We start from the raw sequence: 20801 nt of genomic DNA, 5'->3' as shown, positions 1-20801 counted from the left end.
TATTGATCTATAAAATATTTATAGAATGTGTATTTATAGTGCTTGGCATTTTATATGTATGCATACGTATATATACCAGGAGCCTGAATGTGTTACATCTGTCTGCTTTGGCACGTTATGGTGTCCTTATGTGTGGTGTCTACCTGCAAACTGTGGTGGTGTCCTTTGAAAATAATACGTCTACCCCACTGCATAAAAGGTTTGTGACCACACAATAATCGTTAAATACATTTGTTCTGCGTGGAACTCGGCGCACAGATGCATATACTGAACGTAAACCCTTGAGGAAGCCAGCATCAAGCCAGAGCTGGGCAAGGTGAGCGGGTGCACAGCTTGTAGGGTGCACACGGGTGCAGATGTGAACCATGCTGATCCTCTTAACCCCCCAAGACATTCCTGGCACCCCCTCCTCGCAGGGGTGGCAGTCCCTTCGACGTATACACTCTTAACTCCGCTGCTCGCGTGCCCTGGTTGCTCTCGTGGGACTGCCAAATCCGTCTCAGGGAATGTATTTACTGCCCGGAAAGCTGCTCTCCTCTCCTTGCTTTAAGTGATGTGGCTGTCAGAGGGATAACCCGGGTGTCTGAACACCTTCCTTGCCAGCCTGAGTCCTGCAGGAAATTCATCGCCTTGAAGGCAAGCGTGTGTGATTCCAGCAGTCTAGAAAAATGCCAGCAATTTTAAAAAAAAATAGAGGGAAATGGGGAGGGGAGCAGCAGTTACCCCGTGCTGGTGGAGGGAGGGAAAGCCTTCGGGTCAGGGTCCGTGAATGTGTGCGTCAGAAAGAATAACTGGCAGGGATCTGTGAATTACAAGCCTCTAAATTAATTACAGGCTTTTGGTGACATGGCAATAAACCATTCTAATGAAGATTGAGTAGTTTATGGTTTTGTCAGAGCTCTGAAAAATTGCGGGGTTTATAAACTGCGTAGATAGCGGGGGGTTTGGCGTGAGCTTATTGAATAAAATATACTGGTGTAAAGAAGCTAAAAATGAACATGTGAATTTGATTGCTGCTTAATTTTTAATTCAACTCTTTGTTACACAAACAGCTTGTTTGCTTTTCCTTGAACCATGCTATTCAGTGCTGATTATTCTCAACTCTGCCACTGTGTCTTTTTGTATGTCTCTAGCGTATCGGATGTTATTTAAAAAAAAAAAAACAACCTCAATTGTCATCCTCATTACCGGTGTTTCCCTATCAGTGATGCTTTTTTTTTTTTTTTGAAAAACCCGCAGAATTTCCTGCATGCTTCTGTAGCTGTGTGGTCTGGAACCTGGTGTGCTCCCCCCCCCAAAAGCAGGCAAAGCCTTCCTGATCTGAACACACCTCTGTGGGAGCCTCTTCAGTAGGAAATTAGGCAGCTAAGTTAATCAGGACAGCTCATCAGATTTAATTTGTGCAGACTGGAGTTGATCTGAACCGGATTGGGAGCTTCTAGGTATCCAAAAGCGTTACGTGCATGGAAAATAAGGCTGATCTGAAAGAGAACCAGGGAAGATTTGGCAGGGGAGTGACACTGAGGGGGCCCAAGGCTCATGCTTATTTGTGTAGATAACTTAGCTCTAAAGCAGAAGCAATTGCTAAAAATTAAGAAATAGCTGATGTAGTAGTCTTGCGGTCTTATTTTGATCTTGTTTTTATGCATTATGTACAGTTTTTAAATAAAATAATCACATTTTCTCCAAAATACTCCTACCTCATTGTGCACGCAAGTTTGGCGAGCCCTCCAAGGATTTGTCGGGAGCGTATGATTAAAGAGATGGCATCTCAAGGACTCTGCTTTCATTTATTACCCAAGCTGGAAACTGTAATGCCAATAAGGGCAAGTAAGTGATTGCAGGCAGAGTTTTGTGGGTAAGGTTGTTAAATGCAGCTGTGAAGAGCACATCTGCATAGTATTCCTACAAGATAACGCTTCGGTCACTTGCACGATGCTTTTCCTGTTGCAGGTGGTTGGGTTGACTCATGGTCTTCTTGCCCCATGAGGCTTTAAGGTCTGGTGGACAACTGGAAGACGTTAGTCTCAGTGGAGACTGCTCTAAGTCATACCTAACTGGTCCAGAAAAACTGGGGGGAGTACTTGTGTCCTTTAACCTGTACCTTGGATTTCTTCTCTCAATTTGGGAGGCTGGCGGAGCCCTTCGAGATCAAGGAAGCACGTGGGTCATGCAGAAATAAGGAACCAAAGGAAACCCTACTGGAAACTCATCGTTTTGTTTGCACAGAAGAGTTTGAAGACTAGGAAGCACGAATCCACGTACTAAATAGGAAGCTGGAAATCAGATCCTAAAATGCTCTTTCAGTGAACGTGCTCCTCCTTGAGCGCCCAGGGAAGCTGCAGAATTTGGTGGTTTAATTGAGGAGTGTGCTGAAATCCTTGCAAACCTGGCGTCCGAATTAGGGATGCAAGGGCAGCCTCGACTGTAACATTTCTTAGCTTCTGAGCAATTGATTTTATAATCTTCACCTTCTTTTAATTTAGAGGGGGGTTTTAATGTTACGGCTTTATAAATATTATAATCAGACAGCAGGAATGATGGCTCAAGAAATACAATTGGATTTTCTGTCTGAAATGATAAGTCGTGGATGGTACTTGGAAATTAATCCTGTCTGGCTTCCTGGGGACTATGGATATTCAAAACGGAGACCATCGTCCCCCTGGGAAAGCTGGTGGGAATGCCCATGGGCTGCTGGCTTTTGGTGGGTGCTTTTCGGTTGGATGCGAGGGGAGTGGGCTCATCAGGAATGTGACGTTATTAGTGGTTTTCCTCCAATTGCTAATTTCTATCATGCTAGTACTACAATAATGATGAAATTAAATTAGCATATCATATAGCATACTGAAAAGCTGTGAATACATTACAGTAATGCAAGGCAACAGATAATTGCTAGCTTAATAAGTATTCCTTCTCAGCAAAGATAACTATTTTTTTCTTCTTCCATCACTGGGGAGGGATTTCCTAGTTATTGATTATCTCTTCATCTTCTATAAACTCGGTCAGAAGTCCTGGTTTAGATGAAAATGTCTCTAAATGCTTCTAATTCTGTGTCACTTGTCAACGGACTTGTCTTATACCTGTATGTACCTTGCCGTATGTTGACTTACAGGTCCTTGTTAAGTTTGCAGTTGGCATCCAGTCCTTTGAAATGAATGAGATTTTGTTACCCTCCTTCTCACTTTCTATAGAATTTTGTATATTATTTTTATTTATTTAATTTATTACTATCAAGTTACTTGTATAAAATTTTACTTTGTGTTGTGTGCGTTGGAAGACAACTTGCGTGTTTCCTGAAGTGAAGTTCAAATTTTTTCTTTTGGCCAAAAAGCAAACAAAAAACTAGAAATGAATATTAAAAGCAACCATTAAGTGCTCTCTCTAGAATAAACGTTTTCCCTAGTATTTGCTTGTTAAAGGTTGAAGAGAATAATTTGAATTACAGATGTGTTTCTACCTACTTCTGATATTTTTCAGGCTTATTGAGGTTATTTACTTGCTAAACCTTTACTTGTATTTACTCATTGCTGCTTTCATTTTTTTCCCCCTCTTTTTGTAGTTCCACCATGGTTTTTAGTTCGCCCTGCGAATCTTTACGCCTACGAGAGCATGGACATCGAGTTTGAATGCGCCGTGTCTGGCAAGCCCGTCCCTACGGTGGAGTGGATCAAGAACGGAGAAGTGGTCATTCCTAGCGACTATTTTCAGATAGTGGTAATTATCTGTTCTATATGAATGGTTGATATTTTTTATTAAGTTGTGAAATGTGTTCTGATACCTGACCCAATCATTGCCATCACAAACTTGGAAGCTTTCCCGAAGAAAACAACATTTCTTGTGCCTCCTAGTGCGAATAAGGAACATTGCAGTGAGATGTGTTATAGCAAGTTCATCGATGTCGTCTCCCAGATTTAGGGAGATTTGTACGCTTCTTTTTGCAGCGATGTAACAGTTTCTGATCCCAATCTAAATTATTGTTAATAACGTTGGCTGCCACGTGCTAAATGACTTCACTTAATAACTATTGGCCTTGGAATAGAAATACTAGATCTCTTCTCCAAGGAAGTCAGACTCACAGGATGGTTAGGAATGACCAACGACGGCTGCGATCAAGTGCAAAGGCTCATTGATAAAGACAAATCTTAGTTTCTCCTTTAAAGTAAAGATCTTTAAAATTTCAAGGTGCTGGAACAAGGATTAGAGAACATGTTGCTGGTGCTCCATAGAGCTACGTGAGCAAAAGGTGCTTTTCTTGGTAATTTTCACCTGATGAGTCTCCCTGCAATAGTTTCAGATCTGTTTCAGGAAATGTTTTGTCTAACTTACGGTTTGGGGGATGAGAGGAATTATTTCTTACATTGATTTTATATAAATCAAAGGGGGTTAATAATGAGAAAGGTGTTTTGATATAATTATGATTTTTAAAAGAGAATTGCTGCACATTGTACCCAAAGTAACATCCCCATGCAGAAGTCCAGCCCCTTTTAGTTTAAATACAACTGTTATATAAGCTTAGTTTATGCCGAGTTTTCCAAAAGCATTGGTCTCCTCAAAGCAGTGCCACTTGTAAGTGAGCTGAGACATTGGGAAAAGAGCCCAAAAAATCTCAATGACTGTGAAGATGTCCACAGGCCGTGAGATGTGACTTGTTCAGGGCTTGGTTCTGTGCTAATTTTTCACCTTGTAACAAATAACATCTTTTAATTACCAATCAAAAAAGGTTTTAATGTGGTTTTCATACAGGAGATAGATATATTCTGCCATACACAATAGTAAGTTCAACCTTTTTTTTTTTTTTTAAATTATACATCATTGCTCATTAGAAAGCAGCCAGAAGCATTAAGCTTCCAAGGAAAGGAAAGCTCTATTGCTGTCATGGTTATGTGGTGGATGAAAACTGTCTCACTTTTAAATTGTTGTTAATAGAAGGCACGTTTCAGCCAGAGCACACCCCTCACTTTTTTTTTTTTTTTACCCAACATAATTGGTTTCTGCTTGTGCTAACAGAAGGTAAAAGCTAAATCTCTCTCAAATGGAGTAAGCGCATAGTGACCTTTTCTTGAGGATCTCCAGGCCTCAAGCCATCAGGAGGGTTCGACCTTCAGAACAGCATTTGTTCAAAGACACAGAACTTGAAAGATCTTCTAAATCTTCCCTGCAGCTGAGGGCCAAGACAAAATTCAGAGCACTAACCACCAAGTGGTTGGTTGTAATTTGGAGGATGAGTCTTGAGAAAGGTGTTGGATGGACATTGCAACAAAGCGACTTCAACCTCAGGGCTGTAGGCACCTTCCCTCAAACAAAATGCAAAGGTATCAAGTGTCGAGAGATTTCTGATGAAGATGCTCGTTGTTACAGACCTTGTCCTTAGATGACTACGTGAGCTGGGGCTGAGATTGCATACACAGTGCCTTTGTTTCACGAAATAGCTGTTCTATAAAGGTTTTGTAATCCTCGTTCACGTTGGATGGTGTTTTTCTAATTAATTCTCTTCCTTTTTTTTCCATTTTCCATATTTCTCTAGGGTGGCAGCAACTTGCGGATTCTGGGCTTGGTAAAGTCAGATGAAGGATTTTATCAGTGTGTAGCTGAAAATGAAGCTGGAAACGCACAGGCCAGTGCACAGCTAATCATCCCAGAGCCTGGTAAGATGCAAAGGACACAAAATTGCAGATGTAATTAATGCTATTAACATAAAAATCCCAAGCGAGCAGCTACTATTCTTTATTCCCTCTTACTTATCCAGCTGGCTGGCTGTAGTTAAAAGCGTGTCCAAGCTCTCAGATACTTTGAGACATTTTGTTCACTGAGGCAATTACAGATTCTGGCCTTGTCCTAGAACTGGCTCTGGAGGCCAACTAAACCTCACGAAGAGCCAACGGCGATGCCTCACAGTCTGTAGGGGAGATTTGTCCTCCTGAAATAGGAGAAGATGGTCATAAATGGGTGAGGTGGTGGAATAAAACGGTCCGTAAGCATTAAGGGATTATATATCTAGTTGTGTTAAGCTTTTGTAGAACGTTTGTCTTGAGGAAAGGAAGAAAAAACATTTTGGCAGTGGGATACCAAGAGCAGCCAACCACTGAGAGGTTTGATAAGGTTTGTGTCTGTATGCTAGAAGGACAAATATTGCTCTGTCGCTCTGGAATTAACAGCGCTTTGGTTGTAGGGACTGCATTATACAGGAGCATAGGTGTTTTGGTTTACTGCTTTACGTTTTTTTAAGCCGACAGAAAGATGTCTTCATCTTAAACCAGCTGCCATGTAAAACATGGCTAAAAGCCTTTCAAAGTTTCTGGGTTGTAAATGATTAATGACCTGCGCCGGGCTGCAGGATGCACTTGCTGCTTCTCACAGAAGATGCCAGGAAGCTGAGGGCAAGGGAACGCGCAGAAGCATCGTTCGTTCCCTGATTTGGACTGGGAAGAGCAGAATCTTTGCAGTCATGGAGTGATGTAGCTTGGTGGGAGAGCCCTGCCCTTGTGGGATCCTGCCAGATGAGTGTTTCCCTCGTCTCTGTGCAGTCACCAGAGGTGCTGATGAGGTTATCTTTCCTTAGGGACAAAGGTGAAAATGAGAAAGCACTTGGAAACTAGATTTCACGGGCGGAAAAAAATGCATGTGTGATATTGAGGAAGGACGGCAGGGATCAGCGAGGCATCATCCTGTTCAAAACCAACCTGTTCCCCTTCAGATCTCGCCGTGGGGAGATGCAGGGTTGTTTTGCCTTTGCTCTTTATTTTCTTTGGTTTCTTTCAAACTGAATCTGGCATTCAGCTCGTGCACTTGAATTACATTTGCATGCACGAACATCTGAAGGAAACGGGCCATCTCCTACCGTAGGGAGGTTTAATCTGGCCCTAGGATCAACCAAAGCAAAACTGGGTAACTGAGCGCTGCTCCCACCTTGTCATCGCAAGTGAAGTGCTGTCAGGAAATTTTATACTCTGTGTTTGTCTTTATTACATTGGGCATTGGATTAAAATAGAAGAAAATGAAGAGCAAATCCTAAAGAGCTCCAGGACGCCATTGCAGACCGTCTCCGTTTCCCTTTTTAAGTGATGGATTACTTTTTCCTGGCCGTTTAATCAGATCTTCAAACAATGCCACTCCAATTCCTCGGAGATGAAGGGGGGGCCGGCAAGCACAGCTGGTGCAGGAGCCAGCTACAAATGCAGATGAAGTGGTGGGGCTGGGGGGAATATTTCTGCTTTGCTCTGGTGGGGGCTGGCGATGACCCAGCAGCACCTAGCCTTGGTGCTGTGGGTTTTTATGGGAAGCTGGAGAAGTTTCACTGTGATCATTAATAACTAGCATCCCTTGGGTGAGCCATTTACGTGGAAAGGGCATAAATGAAGGCGTAGAGTTATCAGAGTTTGCGTTTTCTGAAAGCCAGGGTCAAGTAAAGCCTAACAGTGATTTATGCCCCAAATTTACATCAGGGTAAAATAGTTGCTGTTTTTTGATGATTCATAAAATTACAGATAGTTATTGGTTTTATTAATTGCAAATAATTTGGACCGTGCTGAGAGCTAAACGTGTTATATATGTTATGTTGGAAGATATTGGAAGTTTAATGCAGGTAAAAGGATGTAATCAGTTCATACCATCGTTATTCTGCAGATGTGTAGGTTGACATCCACCGTTTTGACCACCAGTAACTGTAGGAGCTGAAGGAGCAGTACGTGAGCTGGCCTTAAAGCAAGAATAAACGAGCTCCGATTGAGACCGAGCGCGTCCCTTGTAAATGCTGCGCGGCTAAATTGGAATTAGCCAACACTGAAATGAGAAGTGAAAGCCAAATGGGCTGCGAGCTCCCGCAGATAATAGCCTCCGCTTTCACTCTTCCAGATGTGGCTGTAGGAGGCTCCAAACTATTTCAGTAGGTGTTATGCTTAGACTACAAAAAGCCGGCGAGCTCCCTGAGAAATATAAAATTTCTGTCCTTAGCTGAGCTCGTGGCTGGAGAGGCGCTGTACTTAACAGATCGTTATGAACTAGGGTGAAAGAAGTGATGGTGGATGGGTTGCGATACACCCATCAGACAGCAAATCAAAGTGCATTTGTCGATCCCAGCACCCTTGGGGAAAAGGCGCCTGGGATTATTTCTTCTCCCGTTCCCTTTCTTTCCCATTAACGACCTTAATGCTAGACCCGAAGCGAGAGACTGCTCACCAGTTTATAATAAATTTATAAACTGCAGCTTTAAATACTTATTTCGTTAAAAATCAAAGCAATAAATAAGAGAGATTGAAGGATTTCTCTTCTGTCATAATCTTCAACCAACGTGTCCTGGGTTTCTCAGGCCACTTGGCTGCTTGCCGGCCTCTATTTCTGCCTCGTGACTCTGCCAAAGAACAATTACTCCTCTGAACCTACAGGCATGCGTGATCCTATTAAGAAGGTAAAGGAACAAACCCTACAATATGTACTCCCGATACAGGTACTAGAAAGCAGATTCTCAGCAAGAAAAAGCAGCTGAAAGAGATCTCCGTTGGCTGCCTTATTTTTATAACTGTATAAAGCCTGTTATTTGCACACCTAGAAAATGAGCAGAGAACAGCGTGGTGGTGAATGATGGACACGCATAACTTCAGCTGAAGAGAAGATCCCCGAGGAAAACCTTCCTATAAAGAACTTCCAGGCAGTTATTTGCTTTATGCCAGCAGCTCCTCACTGATCCCTCCTTCAGATATTCAGAGGATGTATGGAGGGATTGTTTTATTCTAGCAGGTGAAAGATCAGATAAAGACAGCCCTGAAATCATCAACGTGTGTATACAGCGGGGTAATTATTAGCTACGTTTCTGCAATAAGTTCCTCGCTAGACAAATCCGCAGCTTAGGAAGATAGGCTCGCTCGGAGACTGGTAAAAGCGCTGTAAATCAGCTTTCGCTCTTGGCATTGTAATGCTTGAGGAAGTCCAAAGCTGGACGTTGTAGGGAGATGGGGAGGGTACAGAGAGCTGAAGCTCTTGGGAAGATCCTTGACGGGTGAGCCCCATCGAGCTCCAAACACCACTGCTTGCGCTCAGCTGTGTGTGGTTCAGTTTCTCATTTCGATCACATCCTTTTTCTTTTTAATTCCTCTACTTACGAGTTGTGCGGCTGCTTCTCGTCGCACGTTTTCAGCTTAGCAGCTTGCAGACGTAACGCTTTTGCACGTGCAAGGTCTTCGCGAGGACTTTGCATTTTTGTATAACAAGACAGAGCGGGAAACTTGTAAATTACTTTTCCTTGACAAAGAAACAGGGGTTGAATCAATTTCCAAAAATCATTTTCCCTGAATTCCTATTAGAAAACCGTTCTGAGAGGCATCATTTCCCTTTATTACAAGTCTTACCTCCTCCTTAAGAAATCACAGTCCATCTCCGTGCTAAGAAACGGAGCTAGTTTTCTCATTAAAATTCAGATGTTTAGTTTTTGCAGGCTTGTTGGAAGAGCCAAACAACGTACGTTAGTCTTGCTTCTGGTTAGTCTTAAAACTAACCTGAAATATAAAAGCATGGCTTTGAATATTGGGAAAAATGAGTGAAAAAAGTAAGGAATTGGAAGTTTTTGGAAGAGGTCAGGCAGGTATATCTTCGTGCTAATAATCCTGGTCCTGCCTTAGCGTGGGAAGCTGGTACGTGCTGCCTCTCCAGTCTGCTCTCAACGCCCTGAATTAGAAATAGCAAATTTCCCAGAGCTCCTTCGTGCCGTGGAGGCAGCTGCAGAGCAGAAGGAAGAAGTGAGGGGCTATTTCAAGACTCCACTTGCAAATTTCAAAGTCGAATGTGTGTATGTACATAGAAATATAATATTTTTTTTTCCTAACCCAGACAACGGCAACTCTGCCGGCATGCGAAATTTATTTTCTGAAGGCTTATTTATTAGGCTGCCAGGGATGGCCAAAGAGATGCTACGGGGAAACCTCTGGCAGCAAAACAGCAGCAAAAGCACCTAAGGACCTGCACAAGGCTCGGGGCTGGGGAGGAGAATGACCTCCTGAACCAACATTGTGTGTTTTCATGCTGAAACAAGAGCTTTAGCTTCCTCATTTTAGTATGCACAACTGGTAAGCTGCTCGCATTTATTGCACTGCGTAAGCAGTAATAATCACGATAATGGTAAGAATAAATTCGGTTTATATGCGTTTATGGTGGTCTCTGCCATAACATTATGACACCTTACTGGGGATTTATAACAGACATACGCAAAAATACGAAATCAGCAGAATATGTTTCTGGTTTAAAAAAAGAAAAAAAGGTATATAAAGGTCATCCTAGAAACAGTAGAGGTGCCCAGAAGACTGACCAAAGCTCTGCAAGGGACCGTCTTGGAAGACGTTTAGAATTTCTCCTTCTGCAGGTCTTCATGAACAAGGTAGGCAAACGTTTTCCAGGAATAATAGGGGTATTTTTAACCCTGCCACGGGATGTTGGAAAGGATCAGCTGAGTTCCTGAGTTCATTTCTGGTTCTGCTTTCTTTGGATTTAATTGAACTTTTTTGGAAACTTTCAACTGTAACAGATTCAAGAACTACACAGTAGAAATCAGGCAGGGAGCATTATGGAGAGAAATGCTCAGGTGTGAGCACCGCCCGTTCCCAGAGGTCTGTTCTTAACGGCAAGCTTCGGACACAGCTAATGTAGGTAGGGGATGCTTGATCTTGTCCTAAAAATACTAAAAACACATCTTAGTTGTAAGGTGGCAGTCAGATACACACAAACATTTGTGTTTCCTCAGTCATTTACAAACGTCTTCGTGTTTTCTTTAAAAATTAAAAAGAGCATAGAACAAAAGAGTGATCCAAGCACAAAGATTCTGTAAAGACATGACAGATTTTTTCAGAAAACACTGTGAAATTTCTTGCGTATAAGAGAGGAAGACCTACTGTCACAAGCACAGCTGTGTATTAAAATTGATTTAGGGTAATCTGAATAAAGGACAGGGGAGTAATAATTTCCTATAGAGCTGTTTACAATTTCCAACCCAGCCTTCCCATGATTTTGTGTTTCTAGAACAGGATATATGTTGATAAATAATAGTCCCGGGAAACTGGAAGGCAATTAACATTTAAGTGGTGTTAATGAAAATATCACTTACCGTATATTAACTTTACGTGGTAATGTCAGAAGAATCACGAGATAGAATAAATAACTGCACAATTAGTTCCCAAACTTCAAGATGTGTCAGAATTTAATTTGGCAGGGTAGCAGAACTGAAGTGCTATGTTTTAAATGTGGAAGCGATGTAATTTCTAGTCTTATATGAGTTTCCAGACAATTGAATGTAATTAGTATGATAGCTTCGTATCGGAACTCTTACTGTAAGTGTTCTCTTTAATTTTTTTTTTTTTTATTATTATTTTAACCTGTAAAAGGAAACCTTTTGGTTTTCACAAGTAGCGTATGAATGACTCGGCTTACATACCCAAAATCTTCATTTTTTTTTTTAATAGCAATTTGAGAGCAGAGAAAACAGGTTTTTGTGAAGAGCTCGATCAAGAGCCGCTCCTTCGGGTTTGTATAACGTCAGCACTTTCTGTTTTCACCGAGAGCAACGCAACCTATTACACATTCAGTTAAAGCTGCTGAAAAAAAATCCATAAAAGGCTCCGAGTCAAATTCTGGAGAAGCTCCTGGTTGAGGTGAGGTCAGCGAAGTTGCAAAGAGCTGGCTGCGGGAGCGTGCTGCCGCCTGGGTCTGGCATCAGTGCATCTCTTTGTGCCTCCGGCGGGGGCTTCCCAAGGCTGCTGGGGTGGCTGCGTGTCCTCGTTTTTGAACTTTCAGGCTCCTTACAGCTTGTAGGAACCTATTTGTGTGTACGTTCTGTGATTACGGTTTTACTGTAAGTAGAGGTGGCAGCGCTGGTGTCAGAAGTCACGGCCGTTCGTGGAGGTCCGTGGCCCTGTGCATGTTCGGAGGGATATTTGCCATGGGGCTCGATTGGATTTTGTAGGTTATGTAGGCAAAGACTTTCTTCCTCTTAAACTGCCTCTAAAGGAGGAATTGGGAAATTATTGGAGGAAAGACAAATGAGTGCTGGAAACTGTTAGTCTGACCCTGGTGTGCCCAGGTTTGACTGCAAACCTCCCAGTAATTCGCTTGGGTGCCTTCTGCTCAAATGAGTTCAATTTTCCTGGTTATCTAAGGTGTCCTAAAGATACCTACATTTGAAAGCGTAGTGTTTTTGTATTTTGTAGCTGGATACTGGGTAGGAATTTAAGATATTTATGGGCTGGTCACCTTTGCATGGCTCATGTCCTTGTAGGCTTGTTCATTCGACCACGTATATAGTTGGGTGATCAACTTCAGACCTTCAGGCCATTTCCCAAGCTTAATTTTTAACTTAACTCCTCGCTCCGTCAACTCTTTTCCCCCCTTTTCCAGGTGCTGATCGTTCCCTAAACATAACATCTTCCTTTAGAAGCAGAGGTGAAGTTAGACTGCAGAGCTTGCCAGTAATAAGGTCAGGAGATGCATTGTCTGCAGTCCTGAGTGCTGATGAGTTTTTATATGTAGTGCGCTACCTTGTCACCTTCGCGGCAGAAACCTATTTGCTGAGCTGCCGTTTGATCGGCGATAAGAAAGGGTAAGAAATAGCTGGACGTGTTTGCTTTATGGGGGAAACATCAAATTAATCTCCGGGCATATTTGTCAGCCATATTAACTTCATATCTTTGCTTCCTGATGGAAAGATTTAGGGAAAACAACCCCCAAACGTGCAGTCTTACATGTGGCCCTATTTAGGAACTGCAAGATATTATATGAGTTTTTGCTTTTATTTATACTCAGGACCAATGGTACCTGACTTTTACAAAGTACACATTTAGGGTAGAGTTTATTTGGACCTGTTCAGCCTCAGAATTAGTACTGAGGGTTGGACAGGCTGTGCAGCGCCACGGTATCCTCGCCATTGCAGTGGATACGGCAGGGTCCAGGATTAACCTCAAATGTCCTTTGTATCCCCTTAATTTGAGAAGTTATGGGGTATGTTCTGGAAATTCTTGAAGCTGGTTTCTGAGACAGTCAAGCTGGTGGCTGTATTTAGGGGAAAATGAGCAGCCAGACGAGCACGTCCTTTGCTCGTGTTGACTGATGCCTTTCCTATACCGCGCGTCACCTGGTATCTGCTGAAAATGTACTTGTAAAAAGAGTACAGAGCACGTGCATGAGGCACCAAAACGTGCTGCCAATATCGCTCCAGAGACGGATGTATTGGTCCCTTTAGCACCTACACCTCCAATCGTAGCGTTGTCATCCCTTATATGTGTGCAAAAAGTGATTTTTTTCAGCATTGCCAAAGGTGGGTGGGAGAGAATTAGAAGAGAAAGGAGAAACTCGGGCTCTTTGCCACCTGGAAGGAAATCCATTTAATTCACCCTGCCTATCCTTGTTGTAGTGTTAAATATAGACGAAATAGTTGAATATGGATTTATGTAATGAGCTCACAAATCGATTTTGGGTCTGAGTTTAGGAGCGGAGAGTCTGTTAAGATCAAAACAGTGCCCAGCACCAGCACGGGGGCAAGGGGAGGATGCTTTTTCTCTTTTGGTTCTGATGCTGATTCAGACCTATCAGGACTTTGTCTGTCTGTATGGTTATTTACACCCGGCAGATCAGAGAGTAATAAGGAAAAAACCAAATAAATAAAAGCCTTATGCTTCTCATATCCCTCCCTTTCTCCACTCTGTCCCTTCTTTCTCCCCCACCCTCTCCACCGCTCTTTGGGAATACTCCCGTGCACCTTGTCTAAACGTTAATTATTTAGCTCAGGCGATTCGCTGATAATTTGCAGAACGAAATTCCTTGGGAGTCGAGGAGCCGAATCCCCGCGAAGGTGCATCTTTCATCTGCCCCTTCCCCTGTCTGGCTCAGTGGCCTCGCTTAGATGTAATTGTAATTGGTGTCTGGGCTGGGATGACAGTGTCAGCCTATCATTTCAGGGTTTAGAGCTGTGCATTGGATAGCCAGATTTGTAATTATAATGTGCTTTGCTCCTATTTATATTCAGCAGCTTTCTCGCCTTGCTGTTGCTTTCCCTGGAAGGGGAAGATTGAGCCGGGGAGGGGTGACTTGAAAGCGGGGAGGCGTTATTTGTTCAGAAAACACCCCGATTCTCGGAGGAATAGAGGGCCAAGGTGAACAGCCATCAAAAGGTACCTGTCCTGGACCACGGAGGCTGAAATCGGTGCTGTCAAAATTTAAACGCGCCGGCCCCTCCCGTAGGAAAAAGCAGAATTTTCCTCGTGTGAATGGGTCAAACGGTGCTATCAGTGCTGCAAGATTGCTCTGCCCTGCTCAGGCTGCTGCACGGAGGGTTTCTGAAACAAGGGCCTCTTAACCATGATTATTTAAAGGTCCTGTTTGCCTCGAACGTACCTCCTCTCAGCTGCGGTTGCATCAGCGCAGTGACAGATCTGCACAAGTCAGCGACCTCCTACCAGCGGAGTGGAGATGAGAATTGATTTCCGCATCCTCTGTCACTTTCCTCCACAGGGCAGAAGTTAATTTTGAAGAGGTCCGAGGAAATGATGGGGTGGAGTGAGCCCTGCTGGCTGCGTGCACGGCAGCGCGGAGCTGGCAGCCTGGCTCTGGCCAGGACCATCCGTTGCAAGCGAACACTTCATTTTCACGTTCAGGACATTATCCCCTTCAGCCCGTCTAATATTTTTCTTTTAACTTCATCGCATAATCTTTATTCAGTCGGAAGGATTTCTGTGTCTTTGTCATGGGTCTACCTTCTGCAGATTCTGTAATGGAATTATCATCTTCGCCTCCGAATCGCAGCTGCAGCCAGCACACAGCGTTGCTGCCTAATGGGATTTGGACCAATAATCCCACGGGAGTGGCCAAATCCCTCGTGGATTTGGGGGTGAAAGGTGTTCCCACTCCGTTTCATTTCCTATTCACGGGGCTCCTATCTGCAGAGAGAAACATCAGAGCAAAGATTAGGTTGAAGGAATTCACACATTTCTCCATTCGGTTTCCTAAAGCCCTGCCAAAGAGGGGAGGGATGCTTCTAAAAGCATTCACAGCATGCAAAACAAATGAAGTTTGAACATGGAAAAGACAGATTATTTTTAGGAAGACAGTTACTTCCCTGTCTGTTGGGCACCCCAAAAAACCTAGCACGCACCGGGAGCCCCCGTTGTGTCCGCCGGAGCAAAGCAGGACCCTCGTTCCCGGCCAGACCTGAGCATCCCCTGCATGAGGAGCGCTGAACAAACTGTCGTACTGTCAGCTATTCCGGGCTCTAAATTATGTCCTGCATGTATAGATTTTGGCTTACCCACAATGACCTTAGGTGGCCATGTTCCTGATTTACGGCGGCTGCCTGGGAATGAATCCATCTCGCGGGGGTAAGAGCCGTGGTTAAGAGCTCTGCCTTGGTCCGATTTTAAGGAAATCAGATTTTCAATACACTTGCATTTATCTTGGTCAAAAGGAAGAGTTACTCAGCTGAAATTAAGGGCAGGCAACTGGGTCAGTATTGGTATTTCTCAAAGTTTTGGAAAACCCTTTTGGTCGGCTGGCTCCCTGTAGAAGAGTCTAACAAGGATTATGAAGACTTTTCTTCTCAGCTCATAATAACTGATTCTTCTTTAAACCGGGATTAAAGAAAGCTTAGATAGTCTTTGTTTACCTTCTTGTTTGTTTTCGCTTTCGGGTTCTTGGTTTTTTTCCCCCTGTTGTTTGTAATTTAGTGCATTATGGTGGATTTCTGAGCTGTTCGAAGGTACTAACAGTTTCATTCCAGAAACAGTTGGCAGGATTTTCCCTGCCAAAACCTCAGGATCTGCAGGTAACAGCAGCTGTTCCCAGTTGTTGTCATTTAAAACATCTCCACCAACAGTTTCAGTTGAATAAAGCAACATTTTGCTAATCTCGTGGCGTGGCAGAAAAGACGGGAGTTTGGAAACATCTGTCGCAGCTGCAGAAAAAACAGGAATTAGGTAAAGAGCCCAGGAATCAGGTGAGGATGTGTGCCTTTTGCAGTCGTTACAAGAAATAGGGCATTTAGGGATGTGGCATGCTGATTCGCGTGGACTGGTGCAGAGAGCCTGACCCTACGTCGCCTACGATGGAGATACAAGTCCATTTTTTCTGTATGGGAAATAATTGCAGAGGGCCAAAACATTATCTGCCATACCAAGGGGAAGGCAGATAAAACCTGCCGAATTTAATGACTTAATTAGGGTGATGTTGATAGATCCCCTCCAGTGGTGGTACTTTGCTCTGGGCAGTGCAGTATTTGGGATATGGCCCCGGACAGCAGGGCTGGAGGGAACGCCTTTTACTTCCCACACAGACCTGGAGTCCAGATGCATGGCATGAAGGAAAGTCTTTACCTGCGTTACAGCTGTTAAATATTATCATTTTTCAAGCCAGATGATGAAATAATAAAAGCAAAGACAGTTTCTATTACCCATGACCAGATAAAAGTACATATCTAAAAATGATAAATTAAAACGAGTCTTCCTTAAAACAGCTTTGGCTGCAATAGCCAGATTACAGTGGGAAAAGCGCCGAGATTCACAGGGTGAGTGAAATGATTTAGTTGGCATCGGCCAGGCCTTGGGATGAAATCTGGTCTCCGGTTTTGAGCCCTTCATTGAAGGGACCAGAGAGACACCAGATCGGAAAGTCATGGAAGTGATCAGAGCTTCATCAAGAGAAGAAGGACTGAAGGAACTGGAAGGCTTTAATTTAGGTAGAGGAACAGAAGACACACTGCAACCCAGTCTACCAGGAAGAATTCATCTCATTTCTGGCTTGACTTACTCGGATGTGAAGTTGCTCAAAATCAGAACAACTCTTTTGGAATTAAACTATGATGTGTGAGATGAGAATCCGGCTTATTATGTTTTACTGCTGTTTGTGTTTTTGCAAGGTTTTATTACTGAGCTGGCTTTGTGACATCTATCTTCCCATGTAATTGCCTTACTGTAGTGAAAAAAAAAAAAAACAAAAAACAACAAACCCAACCTTCTGATACCCCCAAATTGAGAGATTTTTCCAGCATGTTGAAGGCGTTCTTTACAATGCCAATTTGAAATCAAGCTTTTTCGGAGTAATATAAAGCCATTTTAAAAGTTAATGTTGCATATGTAATCTCGTGTGTCTGCACTGCTGTGGTTGCTCTGTGGCTTTCAGTATTGAAATCCCATTAAGCCTCACCTTCAGCATGCAAGGAGGAGCTTTACGTAGAAATCTGTAGATAAGCAAGAAAAATACGGCTTTATCTTCCAAAGTGGGTTCAGTTTAGCCACGGACTTAGTCATTTTGTCTGGTTTTGTTCATACTCAGCGTGGGATGGAGGGAAACGAATCGGTTTGGGTGCTAAGCTGTGCAACCCTTACTCTAGCATGTCTCTTTAGAGGAAATGGTTTTGGCAGGAGCAGTCGATGCTGTGGACTTTGGATGTGGCTATGGACAGGGGTGGAGCAGCTGCAGTTTATTCTGTCTCTGGAGCAACACATGGCCACTTGAGTGAGCTTTTCACTGCCTTGGACACGAGGCTTTAGGTCGAAGGCTGTCCTTGTAGCAAAGGTTTAATGCGGTGATGCCTGCCTGCTGCCTGTTTTCCACCAAAACGTTTCTGATGTTTTATTTTGTGCCTGCTCTAAACCAATCTTGTAGCTGTCAGGAGCACTTGCAAGCTTCTGGGTGGTGCCAGGTGGGATACTGAGCCCCTTAAAACATTTGTTATGGAAACCAACCTTTTTTTTTTTTCTGTAAATTATGCCAAATCTAGTCCATACTCATCTCTGCCACTGTGGCTACAGGGAGGGGATAGCAAGCTGCAGGGTGCTGTGCATGCAATATTCCCTTCCTGGCTTCCTTTACAGGTCTTACAGGTCTTCCGGGATGGCAGCACCCTCTGCTATGAGAAGGTACAGGAGAAAATGCCTTGGGGCAGCACCTGTCAGGTCCCAAGGCACTGTGTCAAACAGCAAACCAGCCGCCAATGCCCTGTGATGGTTTTTTCTCCTCCTCCTCCAGCAAAGCCCTCCCTGGCTTCTGCAAATCCTCCGGCTACAGCCCTCACTTTGTTCCCCTTGCTTGCAGCTTGGCCAGCCCAGGCACAAGAGCTGCATTTGCTAAGTACGTGCTTAGAGCTCTGTTGGTGTTGGGGTCTCTCCGTGCCCCGCTGCGCTCCCCCGTGACGCCTTTTCCGCTGCCGCATCCCATTGTGCTCCGGGTCGGGGCCTCTTGAGCCTCCTGGCTTAATAACTTCTCTGCTTCCCCAGCCAACGTTATTAAAATATATTTAGTATTCAGGGATTTAGATCCTGACCTTCTATAATTATTGACACCTATTTAATTTCTCCTTTCATCCGTGGCCAAGCCTGGTACAGCTGCTGTGGCACATGTATATACATCATTGTTGCCAGCACGAGCTGATTGGCATTCATGCTTGAGTGTCTTTTTATTTTCTCCTTGGATGCTGGGAGCAGCCTGAGTAGCTCGGAAACTAAAGAGCTTCATCTATTAGGCGTGACAGATTTGTATTCAGCGGTAAACGCCTGACCTTGCTCAAACTCCCTCATCCATCGCCATCGTCCCCTCCCAGATGAAAGATTTTTGCTTCCTGCCGGTCGCCTTGGAAACGGGGCGAATTCAGCCCGGGAGAATGGCTAATAAGAAAAGATGTCGGGTGTAAGGATAAAAATGCATCGCGAGGAGCCGTGCTCGTTGCGTACGGACGTGCAAGAGGCTTTCACGAGATGGATTTTAAAGGCAATGCGATATGGGGAGCGTATTCACGTTACCCTGCAGTTAAACAGGCTAAGAAATGAGCTACAATACGTCCTCCTGCTGGAGAGCAGTGCGTTTTAGCCTTTAGTTTCACATGGGTACGTAGCAGGGATTGAGCTCTTGAGCAACGAAACTTGTCTTTTGGACCTGGGCACCAAGTGGGCAGGCTGTGCCCGTCACCCACCACCACCTCCCATCCCTGCCCTTCCTCCCCTTGCACCATCTTGGCCAACGTGCCTCCTTAACCCCTCACCAGGGCTGTTTTTCGATGGTTTCCCGTCTCAGAAAAAGTTTAGACTTCGCACTGAGCCAGAAATGTCTTTGGATATCCTGGCTCCTGGAAAAGCAACGTTTGGATGAGTTGTTGCAATGGGAAGAGTCAGCAGGGGAACATCTCAGCTTGCATTTTTCCTCCTCTGCTGTACGGCCAGCTGGGTATGCAGCCGTTAATGCATGCATGCAGTCTGTATCCATATACCTTATCCATAGGCCCCCTTTTTGCATGAAAGGTTGGACTCGATAAGGTTTTGATGTCAATTCCAATGTGGACTGGTCCGTGATTATATCTGTGTCTACAGAAGTCAGTGTGAACTCACTAATGTATTGTGCTGGCTCTCCAGTGTTGAGCCCACCATTTTCAGCTTCTCTTGCACTGATTTCCTGAAGAATACCATAGAATAGGAGGTAGGTTTGGGTGGGTTTGTTTTTTTCCATCAGGCTTACCTTATTGTATGTTACCTTGCATTTATTGCGGTAGGGTTTGCTGAATGTGTCTGTGCACTGGACTGAGATCAGGAATCTCCGCCAGTTGCTTCTGTTTCAATCTGGATAATGTGTGTGTAACATACAAACGTATAGTTATACAAAACCCCATGCAATTTCTTCACAGATTGAGTAGTTTGCTCCATTGTACGAATTTTATCTTGACTAAGGTCTAAGAATTAGTCATTTAGTTCTCATAAGTGATTCCCGTTGCACACTCAGATGAACTGTTCATGCTCCATAAATGAGTACCCTTGGTTTCTCTGGGCCATTTGAGTTTTTTTGGGGACAGTAAGGGTTGGCAGGGCCCTGAGTATCTCCCTGGCAGCCTGCAGCAGTTGCTTGCAGAGCAAATAGCTGTCCTGACAGATAGACTTGAGGGTTGAAGCTCTTCACAATGGCCCTTGGGAAGGATTTCAAACTCGGCACTGCACAGGGGCTGCTGCCGTGTTTGTTGTTGTGAGGTCTGGGAATTCAACGCGTAGCACGTGCGGAGCTGGAGAGGACAGAACGACAGGGTGGTAAATAACAAAGGGTGTCCAAGTCTTTTAGTGACAGTTTTGATAGTGGGGAAGACTGTTCTACTACTTTTTGTGATGTTAAAAATATACTTTATATATATGTGCCATGCTTATCCTTCTTTGCAGTGTTTTCCTATGTTTCTAGTACTAAAATAAGGAAGAAAGAAACCATCATAGTCACTTAAGCATGCGGTGTATGATTTCCTGGGGTTTCTTTCATGAAGATTTTATTTTTCAAATATTGCAAAGTAGCAAAATTGATTAAAACCTGGACGGTTGCAAAGTTGTAAAGGCAAGACAGACCGCTGGCCCAGGCTGCCCAGAGAGGGGCTGGGGGCTCCTCGGGGAGGTTTCCAGCAGTGGGGCTGGGCACCCTGCTCAAGGGGGCCCTGCTGGGACAGCGGGGGACCGGGGGCACCCAGGGCTCCCTGCCCACCCTGACAGATCTCTGAGTCTGTGAAAGAAAGGGTGAAAGCATGATTGTGGTCTTACTGCAAGATGAAGTTCGTGATTAAATAGATACCGTGTAATTAATCAGGTAGGAAATATTCAGGTTGAGTAGCTGGCTTGACAGAATTAAGAAAGAAGCGAAGACGAATCATTTAAAGCAAGACATGAAAAATTATTTTTAAGAAGCAAGGTTCTTCTGCTAACGTGGACACAATCAGCTTCAGAAGGGAAGGAGGATGTGCTAGGAAGGAAAAGAAAAAAGCTGCCCGGCACTTCCGTTAAAAACATAAGCACCATTCACTGTCAATACAGCACGTGTTTAAT

At 43.9% G+C, this 20801-nt stretch overlaps 1 protein-coding gene across 1 annotated transcript in view; it reads left to right on the top strand.

Moving 5' to 3' along the window:
* DCC (DCC netrin 1 receptor) overlaps positions 1-20801 on the top strand; it is a 280795-nt gene that overhangs the window by 101573 nt on the left and 158421 nt on the right. The window contains exons 6-7 of the mRNA XM_050716343.1: positions 3560-3714; positions 5525-5645. Of these exons, the coding sequence (XP_050572300.1) occupies positions 3560-3714; positions 5525-5645 (276 nt within the window). The remainder of the gene's footprint in view (positions 1-3559; positions 3715-5524; positions 5646-20801) is intronic.

This window comes from Cygnus atratus, chromosome Z (assembly GCF_013377495.2).
Source record: "Cygnus atratus isolate AKBS03 ecotype Queensland, Australia chromosome Z, CAtr_DNAZoo_HiC_assembly, whole genome shotgun sequence".
Taxonomy (NCBI): domain Eukaryota; kingdom Metazoa; phylum Chordata; class Aves; order Anseriformes; family Anatidae; genus Cygnus; species Cygnus atratus.
The sequence above is the reverse complement of the archived record's forward strand: the minus strand, read 5'-3'. Positions and strand labels throughout refer to the sequence as shown.